The 15546-nt window shown below is 46.1% G+C and overlaps 1 protein-coding gene across 3 annotated transcripts; it reads left to right on the forward strand.

Annotated features, from left to right (window-relative positions):
• Nucleotides 1-2170: 2170 nt before the first annotated feature.
• On the forward strand, nt 2171-15082 carry Etv3 (ETS variant transcription factor 3). Of its 3 annotated transcripts, none has more exons than XM_028857649.1 (5): nt 2171-2255; nt 3823-3881; nt 4420-4657; nt 5815-5930; nt 13357-15082. In XM_028857649.1, exons 2-5 carry the CDS (start codon nt 3836-3838, stop codon nt 14496-14498), a joined length of 1542 nt encoding a protein of 513 aa, XP_028713482.1. In that variant the 5' UTR covers nt 2171-2255; nt 3823-3835; the 3' UTR covers nt 14499-15082. The 3 variants fall into 3 exon arrangements, with proteins under 3 accessions (XP_028713482.1, XP_037062637.1, XP_028713483.1); XM_037206742.1 differs by lacking the exon at nt 13357-15082 and adding an exon at nt 6267-8109; XM_028857650.1 differs by having other exon boundaries at nt 2177-2255; nt 3826-3881.
• Nucleotides 15083-15546: the final 464 nt, after the last annotated feature.

A 15546-nucleotide genomic window follows, 5' to 3' on the forward strand; every position in this document is an offset into this window, starting at 1 on the left:
CCAGAGCACAAATGCCTTACCCAGACCCGTCCAGTCCAGTCTAGTTTGCTTTATTGAAGCTAAATTCACCTGTTGAACTTCAGGCAGGTGGTTAACTAGATTCTCAGAATAAGAACTCTGTTGAGATCTGCCGTGATATAAACATTTCTCAAGGTATCAATTCAGACTCATGGCAAGGACTGAGACCTGTTCATCTCTGTAAATCATGTTACCTCGTCCTCTGCGACTCCCAATTAGTTAGGGAAAGAGAAATAGCCACAGAAAATCATTAGTCTAGAGAAGCGAGTAAAAATACCTACAGAAAGAGTCCCCATAACTCTGGCTACTGCTTCTTCCTCAGTGCTGGCTCTAAGTGTGCCCATCTAAACCACGAGGTAAAGGTCGGCAACCTCAGAGTTTCTGGAGAAACCACTCATTCTGATCACCCTGCTTCCTGAGTTAACAATGGCTAAGAACTGCATGAATGATATGAAAATCTGAGGAGTCTTATCAGTCTTGAGATCATTTTGCCACCGTGTATCCATATGCTTGCTGTGTTTACACTGCACCGTTCTCTGTCCTAAGTCGCCCACATCGTGTTAACACGTCAAACATGGCAATGACATACCTATCATATCCCCTACACAATAAGATACAGCCAAACAGCTACAGGAGTCCAAAAGAATACTCCATAAATGCCGTGTTCAAACAGATGAGGAACTGACAGTGAGTGCCTAACCAAGGCGACAAAGCCAATAACTGAAGACAAGAGACATGAAATAGGTTCGTTTAGCTCAGTGGTTCCCAGCTTCCCAATGCTGCAACCCTTTAACACAGTTCCTCATGGTGTGTTGACCCCCAACCATAAAATTATTCTCGTTGCTACTTCATAACTGTAATTTTGCTACTGTTATGAATCGCAATGTAAATATTTCTGGAGATAGAGGTTTGCCAAAGGGGTCACAACCCACAGTTTTAGAATCATTGATTCCGCTAAACCCTAGCATTTTGATCTGTTCAACCTAACAGAGAAGACGGTTTCTAGACTGCACAGAAGCATTTCTACACTCAAAGTGCTCGTATCGGTAATCCTCTTAATGGCATTTAAATCTTGTTCACTGTGTTTACTTTCATAGTAAAGACTTTCTAACTAGAAGGCGTGGGGGAAAGCCTGACCTCAGCAACACTATTATTCCTTCTTTTTTAAACAAGTAAGGCAACCTTAGGCCATACTTAACAATGAGCTTATCAATGAATGACTCAAGAACAACCCGTTGTTAGCCTCTTGTAGTGGCACACGCCTTTAATCCCAGCAATCGGGAGGCAGAGGCAGGCGGATCTCTGTGATTTTGAGGCCAGCCTGGTCTACATAGTGCGTTCCAAGGCAGCCAGAGGTTATATAGTAAGGCCCTGCCTACAAACAAACAAACAAGAAGCCAGATGTGGTGGTACATTTCTGTAATCCCAGGACAGCACAGGATAATTACAAATTCATTGGCCAGCCTGGGGAGGTGCTAATAGGCATGTCCAAAACTAGAAGGCCACCTTTTAACAGCTAATGATACTATTTCCATGTTCTGTGTCGTTCACAGGAAGGAAAAGTTGTATGCAGTTGATAGGCGTTTGATAAAAACTGGTCTTCCATTCCTCCTGTCATCCTCGTCTCCCCCACTTTTCACTACTTTTTTATTTTCACACACTTAACCTTTCTACTGATCCCCAACTCTGCCTCTCTCTGAAGAGAAACTTGGGCTGGAAACCATTCGGAACTACGGAAACTGATTTCAGATCCCTTATCACTAGCTCTTGAACAAAGTTTGTTTCGGACAAATTTGTAATTGCTTAATCAGGAACAAAAGGCAAAGAGGAAAGGGGAGGGGTGGTGTTTGAATGGCAAAGACGTGCACTTTACAATACTTGGATGAGGCTGAGCCGACCAGGACTAACATGGAGTCGAGCGAGGAAACGATCCTTACCCCCCTGGGCTGCGCAGGGAGGAAAGGCCAATGCCGCACGTGCTTCAGAAGCTTCTGGGCTCCCGTCGGTGCGGAAGCGCCCTCCTTCCACGCGTGGTTCCAGGCACGCAGCCTCCGAGCCACGGAGGGGCACCGGCACCTTCGGAGCGGAAGCGGCGTCGGCTCGGGACACCGCCCCCCGCCACCCGGCCTGGGGCGGAAGTGACGAGAGCAGCCGCGGAGTCACTTCCTGCTGGGTGGATGAGGAGGAGCCCGAGCTGCCGCGGAGGAGCCCGAGTAGAGACGGACGGCGCCGGAGAGGTGAGGCCGGCGTCGGCGGTCGCGGCCCTCGCGGGCAGGACAGAAGGGGACACGGGTGCGGGCGGCCGTGGGAGCCGCTGCGGCCGGGCGGGAGCGGCGAACCCCTGCCGCAGGCCGGGCGGGTGACCGAGCGCCCTGGGGAGTCGCGAACACCTGCAGACGCGCCTGCGGGCTCCGAGGGGCTTGATGGGCATGTCGGGGGCCCGGGGGACCGAGAGAGAGGGCGTCCGGCTCGGGCGTCGCCCAGCGCGAGCCCACAGCCGCCAGGCTGAAGGGTGTTCCCGAGCAGGGAAAGGGCCCCGCGATCCGACAGCGCAATCTAGGAGTTCGTCCAGGACAGCTTCCCGGAGCCTTGGGGAAATCGGTGTTTTCTTCTCCCCCATCATCACGGAAACGGGAGAGGAAGCTTCTGCCCGGCCCTGGTGCCTTGTTACTGTGTATATCCTGTGTGTGCCAGTGTCTTGTCTGTTGCCTCCTTCCTTGAGCCATTTATCAGCTCCTTGGTCCCTTGTGTTCTTGTGGACTGAAACTTACTGTTCTCCTGAATGTATGTGTCGGGGAAGAAAATGCCGACCATCTAGAGGAATGCTAGGCTAGATGACATTTCCAAGATTAGGAATTTGTCCCACCCCACCCTGGGGCCTCTGAAGCACCTGCGTGTGCTCCAGACCTGCTCTTGTCGGTGCTGAGGGCCTGTCCACCCTGCAGAGTGATGAGAGTAAGTCCGTTCGCTCTTCCTCCGTCATTCTCTGCCGGTTTGACCCTCCCCTCCTCTTCGCTGAAGGGCTGACACAAAGCTGTCCGCTGCTAGGAACAGGAAATTTGTTGAGGAAATATAAATCTGTATGGAATGAATTCAGATCCTGGCAAGATGCCTTCCACCACTGGCCGGGCGATCCCAAGTACCTACCTTATCCTTTTTATTTCCCTCTTAACTATATGCCTTTACATTTTTCCCACGAAGTTTTAGGAGAGTGCTGTTTCTTGTATAGACGGCATATTTACAGTCTGTATCTCAGAATATTTTTCGAGGGTGAGCGCAGTTTCTGACCGGAAGATGTTGTTTTCCATCTCACATAATTCAGTAAATATTTCAGAATCAGAAGTCCCTTCTTGAGTGGGGGGGTTGGATTTTTTTCACTCTTTAATTTGGTATATCTGGGTGAACTCAGGTCTGTGTACCTTAGGATATGGGCTTGTCTAGTAATAGAAAACAAATTGTTTGGCTTGTTTTTGCTGCCTTTTGGGACTTGTTTCACTGTTCTCTTCCCTTTTTTGTTGGAGGGCTGGTCAGAAGGAAGAAGGCAGATATTAGGGACAGTGTTTACACATGTGGCTAAAGTCAGGTGAGAGGTAATTATGGCTTTTGAAGCTGATGAGCTGAGGACCATCATTTGATGACTTGAGGTTTAGTAGTTTAGAGGTGACATGTTTGAAAGACAAAAGGCTTTGAAAGAAAAGTAAAGCCAAAAGGGGGGGGGGATGTTTGTGGAAAAGCTGTGCCCAAAAAACCTTAGTTAGATAACTCACAGCATCTCAAAATAATTGCGGGACTTGTTTCTCTCAGCAGGAGGGCGAAAATGAAAGCAGGCTGTAGCATCGTGGAAAAGCCAGAAGGAGGTGGAGGTGAGCAGAAGTTCATCTCTGATGGATCTGGAATGTCCCTTAGTGGTTCCTGTCCCTTAGTGTTCCTGTTCCCACTTGGGCTTAGTTGACAAATGCTAGACCAGGACTGACAGCCTCATAACTGTGTAGATCTTGGTAGAATGGTTGTAGGCTTGTTTCCTATGGAGAGATATTTAACTTGTCCTGCCCACACATCTTCATTGCAAGTTTCAGTATCTCTTTTTCTGTTAGAGAAATAATTCCACCCTGGGGAAGCATTAGTTTATCTTGCTTCTTTGTTATTTAGTAATCTCTGAAAAGGTGATGGATTATTAGGATGCCTAAGTACTGCTGGCCAACTTTTGTTAGAGTCAGTGATTGCCACAGGATGAGTAATTCCTCCATCCTTTCCTCTCCTCTTTATGGTTAGCCTAGCTGACTGGAAGGGTGTGTTTGCAAAGTACTCTGGAGATTGTGAGCCGTGGAATGTGGAGGTGGGGTGCTGGCATGTTTGTACCTAACCCCTAACTACTTTGATCTTGCTCTTTTCACATGGAAGGGTATCAGTTTCCTGACTGGGCCTACAAAACCGAGTCGTCGCCAGGCTCCCGGCAGATCCAGCTGTGGCACTTCATCCTGGAACTGCTGCAGAAGGAAGAGTTCCGCCATGTCATCGCCTGGCAGCAGGGAGAATACGGGGAGTTCGTCATCAAGGACCCAGACGAAGTGGCCCGCCTCTGGGGCCGCAGGAAGTGCAAGCCACAGATGAACTATGACAAGCTGAGCCGGGCCCTCAGGTGAGGGGGAGCATCCCCCAGATTTGTGGTATTAACAAAGTTGGAAGGAACGTATGCAGTTTTGTGGATGATAGCTAAAAAGGTATCAGGTGACAAAAGACTGCACTTAGTGATAATGTGTCACTTGAAAGAGGTGTTGAATCTGAGTGGCACAAGAGCTGAGGAGGTGTAGGATGGATTCCACTGTGGCAGGCGTTGGCTCCTGACAGCTGATTGTGCTGTGTAGTGGGTAAGAGCACATGGTGACATGGACTAGGCTCACTTACAATCCAGAGGATTAGTGTAGACTTCCCTTTTGGGAAATGCCTATCATTCCTCTTCTTTAGGCTTTCCTAGAAGAAGTGGGAAAGGCACGGTGAGTACAGGAGGGAGACTTGCTGATTGCCCCTGAACCCAGGGGCTCATGTACCATATCTGCAGCCTCCATTTGGTCCATAGGTTGCTATGATGTGTCCAAAGAACAGTCGCTATAAGTTCACTCTTCTCTGTCAGTTTTTAAATTTTATAACCCCTTAGACCCCAAGGGGCCAGCAGGTAGTTTATGACATCTGCTACTTAAGAAGCCAGGACAGAGCTTCCAGGTAGATGGAAATTCCTGTCTGTCCTCATTCTCAGTAGCCCGAGTGTAGAATCTGTGCAGTGTAGCTGGAGCCTCCCACATCCAGTCTCTGCCACGTCGAAGGCGAAGCCGCCAGGGTGGCTGCTGTTTGCTGATCCTGCAGTTGTCTCACTGGCTATCAGAAAACAGGTTTCCACTCCATGTTTAGTCCTTGCACTTAGGCTCCTGACTAACCCATGAGCTTTCCCAGAAGACTTGTCTGACCCCACCTGGACAAGACAGATGGAAACTAGAAGTTAGTTAGAGTGGAGCAGGCAGGAAGAGGACCCTGCAGTGAAACTGTAGGGGAATGAGAAGGTGAGCATTAGAACTGAGGAAGCTGCCTGCCTTAAAAATGTCTGTGTCGAGCTCCAGGCAAAGACCACGGCTGAGTTCAAACTGGGTGAGAAAAGTGAGTTTTAGCTCTCCAAGCCCTAACTCCAGGGCCAAGCTACAAAGGAACGGTGAAGGTTTTTGTAAGCAATGCTTGGAGCCAGAATTGATCTTAGTAATTACCTGAGCATAGCAAATGTTGTACCATGTGTTCTTCTTTTTGTAGATACTACTACAACAAGAGGATCCTTCATAAAACAAAAGGGAAAAGGTTTACTTACAAGTTTAACTTCAACAAGCTGGTGATGCCCAACTACCCTTTCATCAACATTCGCTCAAGTGGTAAGATACAAATACCTAGGATGGAGAGTGGATCTTGAATTTAAAATGAATTATCAAAAACTCAAATGTGGGACATGACCTGAGTAAGGAGATTTTAGAAACACTGATGTGACCTGATCCCTTAGATTACTTCAAGTCCTCCATGCTCATCTGACAGGAGTAATGGGGTATGCATTACTCTAACAGGCTTGTGTAGTTTATTTGGGTACTCTATATGCATTATTTCCAGCCTCCTGGATATTACTAAACTCCTTTTGGGGAATGAGTCCATAGGTTTATGTTGAATTTTAAATTCAAAACTCCATTTTAACACCTTGCCCAATGGCTGTTTCATAGCTGTGAACCTGTTTCTACAAACGTTTCCGATTTTCTATGAAACTACAAGCTCTCCCTTATCAAGTGAATGTCATCAAAACCACAGCGCCCTTGATCATGTCTGCAGTGAAAGGCCAAGTCTCTGATCTGCACCAGCACTCAACAGGGCTCCTCAGTGCAAGACTTTGGACTTGACTTAGCCTCCTCTCCTTTGAAGTGCAAGCAGGCTTCCTCCTCTGTGCTGTCTGTCTTACAGCGCTCATCAGAGCTCACAGCCTTTTGGTCTGCTCCTTGATGAAGACGCATCCACTTCCAAAGGTGTTGGATGTAGTTGTCTGAGTTAGAGTTAGGTTAGAGTTTTCTTTTTGCTTTGGGGATTTTTGTTTGTTGGAGGGGAGCGGGGCACATGTTAAAGATAATAAATTATCCTCCTGCTCAAGAGTCAGGTTTTTTCTATGTGAGACAGGTCTCACTATGTGGTCAGGCTGGTCTTGAACTTCACTCTTGTCAGCTTGGCCTAGGGCAGTCTTCCTGCCTCATCATCCAAGTGCTAGGATTACAGGTGTCGAGGGCCATCTTTGACCAGTTTGATCATTGTTCTTTGTGACATTCTACGCAGAGAAAGGAGGGCAGGACTTTGAATAAAAGTGCTCAGAAGTTGGCAGAAACTTGAAAAATTAGAGGAGGGTGTGGCTAAGAGAATATAATGCTAAGATGATCTAGATATGTAATTACTGCACACAACAAGTTAGGGCAGTTTGAGCTTGACTGCTATCATTGAGTCCCACCTCTCCAGCAACCGCTCCCGCCTGTCCCTGGGGCATGCATTTGGGGGTGGGGGTTGGAATGCACCTCTAATTACCACCTGTCTTCTTTCCCTGTGCCTAAGGGAGCTGCATTAGGAAATCAGAGCTGTTCTAGCCCCTGGATTCTTGTTTCCTCTCTTTCTCACTCTTGCTTCTTCCCTATGCGCCTATGGAAAGTAGGACTCTAGATGGGCATGCCATCGATTTTGAAGGAATGTGTTGGGCTTCATACCCTTGCACTCCATGTCCAAAAATGTTGGTCTTATTCTTTGATCCATTTTCATCAATTGAAAGCCCAGAAGTTCAACCACTTAGACAACTTGAATAGAATGGCCATCAACCCCTGGGACTACTCTGGTTTCCAAGGCAAGGGCTCACTGGACTCTGACCCTGTAGAAGCTCTGCTCTGCAGACCTAACAATAGTTAGTGGTCTGGCACAGCAGTTACACCAAAAGCTGTTAAACTGGCACTGATCACTAATAGGTTCAAGATGCTAATCAAAAGTTCTGGGGTGGCCATAGCTCAGAAAAGCACTTGCCTAGCTTATATAAGGCCCTGGGTTCAACTCTCAGCACAAAATAATATTAATCATCATCATCATCCCAGGAAAAGCAAGACAGTGAACCATCCTTTTAGGTTGTTGACTCCTTGGTATAGATAACTCTGAAGAACCAGAGCTGTTTGTTTGCAGAGAACTTTTACCCACATAGACCAAGTGTTTAAGATTAACATGATGTTGAGAAAGGAAAGTAACATCTGCTTAGTGAGGTGCTTCTGTGTTTTTGTCTGTTCTGTTTAATGAGTTTCTATGCTTTTAACCTAGTAAAATTTATGTCTTGATACTCTCTTACAAATGACAAAATTAAATGTGAACACAGCAGAATCAAATACAGAAGTAAGTCCAGTTCTTCATTCAACTATTAGAGGCATGCTCTTGTTTTATATATCATGCAATCTTCCTCTTGGTTAGGATTCATCCATGTGTTAACAGATGTGTTAATCCCTAAAAAAAAAAAAACAAAAAAAAAAACAAAGGAGTATGAGGAAGTTCTTTTCCTCAAGGAACTTAAGAGTTTAGCTGAGAGATAAGATTCTAGGTTTGTCACTAGGCAGAGCCAGGGGATCCCCACAGAAGAGGAGGAAGGATTGTAGGGGCCAGAGGGGTTGGGGACACCGTGAGAACATGGCCCACAGAATCAACTAAGCAGGGCTCATAGAGGCTCACAGGGACTGAAGGGACAACCACAGAGCCTGTGTGGGGCTGTGCTAGGTCCTCTGCGTATACCTTATGGTTGTGTAGATGGGTGTTCTTGTGAGACTCCCAACACTGGGAGTCGAGGTGTATCTAACTCTGTTGCAAGCACCTGGGACCCTGTGCCTCCTAGTGGCTTGCCGCATCCATCCATGATAATGAGGGTTTGTGCCCAGTCTTACTGTATCTTGTTAGGCCATGTTTGGTGGATATCCCTGGGAGGCCTGCTCTTTGTTGTTGTTGTTGTTGTTGTTGTTTACTTATTTATTTTGAGGGGAATAGTTGCGTTCATCTGGAGAGAGGGGAGGTGAGGAAGAAGAACTGGTAGGAGTGGGGGTAGGGAAAACTGGGGTTGGGATATAATGTATGAGAGAAAAATAAAAATTTGAAAAAAAGATTCTAGGTTTGTGTGGTGGGATGTAATAAGTGCTGTAGAAAGTAAGTCTCACCACTTAAACCCTGGAGGCCAGGCCAGAGACTCTGTAGGTGGGTCATGTATGCTGCTGTTCTGGTCTCCCTGTTTTTAAGTGAAACTATATGGCCCAATACGAAAACTGTAAATGTGACTAATGGCCTTTTCCTCCATGTTTGTCCTAGTCACTGTTAACAGTTTAAGGTGGAGTTTGGCATGGTGGAGCAGCCTGTAATCCTAGCACTTAAAAGTAGAAGGTCAAAGGGTCTGGAGTTCAGAATTACCCGGGGCTGTGTACTGACTTCAGAGATAACCGGGGCCACTCTGAGACCATGTCTCAAAACCCCAAAAGACACTGTAGGGTAGAGTACTCAGTACTAGAGTAGCACACCTATAATCCCAGCGTGTAGAAGGTGAGGCAGGTGACATTGGCTGCATGGTAAGTTTCTGTCTCAAAAGTACATCTGTATGCAGTATCTTTATATATATAATACATATACATACCATATATGTGTATAGCATATATAATATGGCCTACATATAAACCATTTTAATTTTTTTTTAATTTTTAATTTTTGATTTTCTTTTTTAACCATTAAAAATTAAGCCTGTCAGGGCTGGAGAGATGGCTCAGCAATTAAGAACACTGACTGCTTTTCCACAGGACCTAGGTTCAATTCCCAGCATCCACATGGCAGCTCACAACTGTAACTCCAGTTCCAAGGGACCTGACACCCATGGCAAAACACCAGTGCACATAAAAATTAAAAATAAATTTAAAAAAATTAAGCCAGGCATAATGGCTCATGCTGGTAATCCAAGCACTTTATGCTTTATACTCGTGTGTGTGTGTGTGTGTGTGTGTGTGTGTGTGTGTGTGTGTACGTGTGTGTGCTCACGCCTGCCTAAGAAACATTAAAGATAAAGAATCACTGGTTGAAAAAAAACTATCAGTAGGTGGGGACAAGGCAGGCTAAACCTGTCTCTCAAATTGCCTCCCTGCCACCACCCTGGTCTTTAATTTTTTTATTTTATTTATTTTTTTTTTTGAGACAGGGTTCTCTGTGTAGTTTTGGTGCCTGTCCTGGATCTCACTCTGTAGACCAGGTTGGCCTCGAACTCACAGAGATCCGCCTGCCTCTGCCTCCCGAGTGCTGGGATTAAAGGCGTGCACCACCACTGCCCGGCTCTTTAATACTTCTTTTGGAAAACTTGAAACCTAACAAAGAATTGAATTCAGAAAAGAGCACTCGTATACCCTCCCCCTGATTCCCTGTGGTTAATATCATTGCCACGTGTACTTTATCTCTATTTACAGATACATTTTGCATCTGGAGATTAACATGCAGCTGCCATGGCTTTTCTCCCAGGAATAAGGATGTTCTTTTCTATAACTGCAGTGACATTACCACACCCAGGAAATTTAGTGTTACTCTAAAAATATAATAAGGCCCGTGTGTAAACAGTATTTAAGGTTTTTTTTTTTAATTTAAAATTTTAATTTTGATTTTTTTTTTAACCATTTAGAGTAAGCAGGGCACAGTGGCTCATGCTGATAAACCAAGCCCTTGGAAGGCAGGGGCAGGTGGATCTCTGTTAGTTTGAAGCTAGCCTGGGATGCCTAGTAGCAAGTTCTAGGGAGGCCAGGACTGCATAATGAAATGCTGCCTCAAAAAGCACAAACACAGTTTACTCTAACAACATGTGACTTGCTATACTCGGGTGCTATTCCAAAAGCCTCACAAATGTTAACTATTTCTCTAACATTAGGATTGGTCTCATTACTTCCGACTTACGAAAACTGGGCCAGAAAGTAATTTTTTCAAAAATACATGGGTAGGATTAGGGTTTGAACCCAGGCAAAGAACTTACCATTTGAATTGTTTCAGGAGGGAGCACCAAGAGCTCCCGTGTGTTATTTACACTAGTTACAAGGTAGAAGGCACAGGAACTGAGGTTCAGATTTTCTGACTGTTTCATGTGGCTGCTGTGCTCTTCTTTCAAGTAATCATGTTGACACTTTTTTAACAGTGGGGTTTGTTTTTTGCTTGCTTTTCAAACAGAACCTTAGATTTGACACCTCAACATATTATACATAAAGGTGGGGGAATCAGCAGCCACCATCCATATATTGCCCTGGTCTTATCTTCCTTTGTCCCATGTAAATACATGTGGAAATAACTCCTTATAGGTGTGCAGTATGTCTTAGTATGTGTATAAAGACCAAAGTAGACGCTATTACAAATAGAAACAAAACTCACTTAAGCAAGCATTTCTGACTTGCATAGGAAATAGGACTTTCTTTTCCTCTCCATGTTATTCTTATATTCTGGATTTATAATATAATGCATTTATATTCTGTTATAGCTTATATGCTGCATTTCAGATTATAAACAAATGGTTTTTCACTTTTGACTAATAACTTCTTTTAAATATTTTTTATGTGTATATATTTTGCCTAATTGTATGTATATGTGTGTACATCACGTGTGTCCGGTACCTGTGGAGGCCAGAAGAGGGTTTTGGATCTCCTGGAACTGGAGTTACAGATGGTTGTGAGCTGCCATATGGGTGCTGTGAACCCAACTCAGGTCTTCTGTAGGAGTAGCAGGTGCTCTTAACCACGGAGCCATTTTTACAGCCCTTAGATAAGACTCTTAATAAGTCAAGAGTCAAAAAATTAAAATTAATAGACTCTTAGTTGCTGTAATAAACTAAAGAGATCTATTGGCCTGGACCTATCTGGGCTCTACTCAGATCATATGCAAGGTCATGTGTCTGATTTTCCTATTTATTACTCTTAATAATTAATCTCAGTTCAGGGGCTTTTAGAACAAGGCCTACAGAAGAAGTGTTTTCTGTTGAACATTTGTTGGTAAATGCTGCTCTGGCAGGTGTCACTCAACCATGGGCACCAAGAAAGCCACAGTCTTCCACGCAGTGGCCTGCTCCAATGCTATGCCAGAACTGGGAACAGTTCAGACACTATATTTGTGCCCTGTTTTCTCTCCTGGACCACCAAACTTGGACTCCCCCGCCCCCTTATTTTTACCCCTCTTTTTTACTTTTAGCTTTCTGTCATGTATAAAGATATCATCATGTTAACAGCCACTGGTACCTCCCAGGAACCTGTAAGGCACCTGAGGCTTCAGGTAGCCGCTTTCTTACGTCTTATTTGGGGCTTTTAGGACAAGTTGAGAATTCATGAGCTTCTCAAGTTAATGTGATACAATGATAGTTTCTTCTTAGAGTTTGAAATTTAGCAGTTAAACTTGGTTTGTTTTTGTTTGTTTGTTTGTTTGTTTGTTTTTTAGCCAACTTAGCCTCAAGTCACAGTAATTTTCCTGCCTTAGCCTCCCCGGCACTGGGATTATAATGAGCCGTCACACCTGCCAGCAGTCAGACTTGGGAGAGGAAATAGTAGGTCCAGCCTCCTCCTCAGTACTTAAGGATAACAGAAGTAGATATCATTATATAGAATTCATTGGACTATAGATATAGAAAGACTGGAATCTCTGAGATAATAGTTGTCTATCAAAAATTATAAAGATAAACCATAAGAACTTACCTTAATAAAAATTGCCTTTTTTTTATTTTATTTATTTTATTTTACAATACCATTCAGTTCTACATATCAGCCACGGGTTCCCCTATTCTCCCCCGCTCCCACCCCCTCCTCTTACCCCCAGCCTACCTCCCATTCCCACCTCCTCCAGGGCAAATCCTCCCCCGAGGACTGCGATCAACCTGGTAGACTCAGTCCAGGCAGGTCCAGTCCCTTCCTCCCAGACTGAGCCAAGTGTCCCTGCATAAGCCCCAGGTTTCAAACAGCCAACTCATGCACTGAGCACAGGACTTGGTCCCACTGCCTAGATGCCTCCCAAACAGATCAAGCCAATCAACTGTCTCACCTATTCAGAGGGCCTGATCCAGCTGGGGGCCCCTCAGCCTTTGGTTCATAGTTCATGTGTTTCCATTCATTTGGCTATAAAAATTGCCTTTTCATACCAATCTATTTCACTAAAGTAGGATCTTGTTCCTATCTGTCTATGTGAGGAAGAGCCTGTGTTTTCAGTGCAACCACATGCATGTGTTTTGTTTGGCTGTGTTGCTACTGGATTTGCTTGCTTTATAAATACAGCTAAAGTTATGATGGTAAGGAAAATTTTACCTGTGAAGCTGAAAATTGAAATGGGGTATACACACACGATAGAGTTGCAAGATCTATTCATTCATCCAACTAATGTCTAGTGGGAACCTACTAACTATTAAGCCCTGAAATGTTGGGATATAGTTTTAACTCAAATATTGAATGGCATTGCAGGTAGGAAGGAGGACTGCCTGGACAGTAAGGTAAGAGGCCAGAGGAATGTGGAAGCCACGCTGAATGGAGAAAGCTAAGCGATATAGGCTTGCCTTTAAAGGCTTAGGCCTCCTCCCTCAGCCTCCTGAGTGCTGAGATTGCAAGACTGTTCCCACCACACCCAGCCTAAACAATAGCTTTGAAAAAGACTCAGACTAGATAGAAGGTTTGTTTCCTGTTGTCACTTACCATTGTGTGCTTAGCTAGTGTAAGTACAAGTGATGATAGTGAGTGACCAGGTGGCCAACGCAGACCTCTTTCTCTTCTTCCATCACAGGTGTGGTTCCCCAGAGTGCACCACCAGTGCCAACAGCCTCTTCCCGGTTCCATTTCCCACCTCTAGACACGCACTCTCCTCCTGGCGATGTGCAGCCAGGGCGCTTCTCTGCCAGCGCCTTGAGTGCTTCTGGGGCCGAGTCAGGTGGTCCCACCGATAGAAAGGTGGAGCCTTCGGACCTCGAAGATGGCTCGGCCTCTGACTGGCACCGGAGCATGGACTTCATGCCCTCTCGAAATGCTCTTAGTGGAGGAGGAATTGGCCACCAGAAACGCAAGCCTGACATAATGCTTCCTCTCTTCACTCGGCCAGCAATGTACCCTGACCCCCACAGTCCCTTCGCTCTCTCTCCAGTCCCTGGTCGTGGAGGTGTCCTCAATGTCCCCATCTCACCAGCCCTGTCCCTGACTCCCACCATGTTCTCCTACAGCCCCTCCCCAGGCCTGAGCCCCTTCGCCAGCAGCAGTTGCTTCTCCTTCAACCCGGAGGAAATGAAACACTACCTTCATTCTCAGGCCTGTTCTGTGTTCAACTACCATCTGAGTCCTCGGACTTTTCCCCGCTACCCAGGGCTCATGGTCCCACCGCTGCAGTGCCAAATGCATCCTGAGGAGTCTTCCCAGTTCTCTATCAAACTGCAGCCCCCACCAGCTGGACGGAAGAACCGAGAGAGGGTAGAAAACAGTGAGGAATCCACGCGTGGCTCTGCACCAATCAGTGCACCTGCTCCCTCTCGAATTAAGGTAGAGCCCACCTCTGAGAAGGATTCCGAGAGCCTCAGGCAATCGACCCACGAAAAGGAGGAACACTCCCAAGAAGTGGGCACTGTGCAGACCAGGACCGTAGAAGAGGGGAAAGGCACCGTGTTTGCCCACCCCTCACCCACCTGGCCCTCTGTATCCATCAGCACCCCCAGTGATGAACCCCTAGAGGGGACTGAAGACAGTGAGGACAGGTCTGGCAAGGAGTCCAGTGTACCTGAGAAGAAAGAAGATGCCCTGATGCCCCCCAAGCTTCGATTGAAGAGGCGGTGGAACGACGGCCCTGAAGCCCGGGAGCTAAGTAAGACCGGCAAGTTCCTCTGGAATGGGGCAGGACCCCAGGGCCTGGCTACAGCAGCCACTGCTGCTGCTGATGCTTAAAACCACAGCGGAAGGGAAGCTGTTCATACTACAGTCAGATACACGTATTTATGTAGCAAGATTCTGGGGTGGGAGGCGGGGTTAAGCTGGTTTGATAATTCTGAGGCATGGACTTGAACGTTTTTGTTGGATGGGACGAGTATCTTGTGTTGTAAATTAAGTGGGGTATGAACACACTTTTTTTTCTTGGTGAGTAGGATGTAGGGAGGGTATTGAACTGTGGGGGAAGGAGCCTGTTTCCTGTTTAAGACTCATGCTGCCTGACAGGCTCCATAAGAGCCCACTTTGTAGTCTCATTACAGTTCAGGACCCATAGTGTTTTCTATTGTATTTATACATACAGAAAGCCAGTAGTGGGATATTTCCCTTTGAGAGAGAGAGAGATAAGAGGAGAAGGCTGGAAGGTTGGGTGGGAAGCAACAATACCAAGCATGTTAGCCTGAGACACTTATTTCAGGAGAGAACAAAGACAGTTGCAGGCTTATTGGAGTGGGGAACAATTAGGTGATGTTCTCTACTCTCCCCTCCCCTTCCCCCTCCCCGGAGCACACATGCTCTCTCCCACACACGCACACACACATTCTGTCTCTCTCTCTCTCTCTCTCTCTCTCTCTCTCTCTCTCTCTCTCTCTCTCTCTCTCACACACACACACACACACACACACACACACACACACGCATTTGGCTTTTTCTCCCTTTTTAGAAAATGTTTTCAAGACACTTGAGTGTCCTGACAGTTATACTGGGAAGGGAGGGCCCAGGCCTGACCACCCGGCCCTCCCCTTCAGAGCTGAGGTGGGAAGGAAGTCCTGCTGTAAGCTCCTTGAACTGCCACCTCCTTCACCTATTCAAAAGCCATGAGGAGTTGTCAACTCCTGATCAGGGAAGAAAGAAGGGCAGGAGGAAGGAACCTGATGCCTTTAAAAACAAAACAAACGACAGAAATGGTCTTCATTTTTCTTTTTCCATTGTGGGTTTGGGAAACCATGCCAAGTGTGACTGAGCAAGTTTTATGAGGAGCAGGATAGCACCGTTGAAGATGTTTTTC

This window comes from Peromyscus leucopus, chromosome 6 (genome assembly GCF_004664715.2).
Source record: "Peromyscus leucopus breed LL Stock chromosome 6, UCI_PerLeu_2.1, whole genome shotgun sequence".
Classification (NCBI taxonomy): Eukaryota; Metazoa; Chordata; class Mammalia; order Rodentia; family Cricetidae; genus Peromyscus; species Peromyscus leucopus.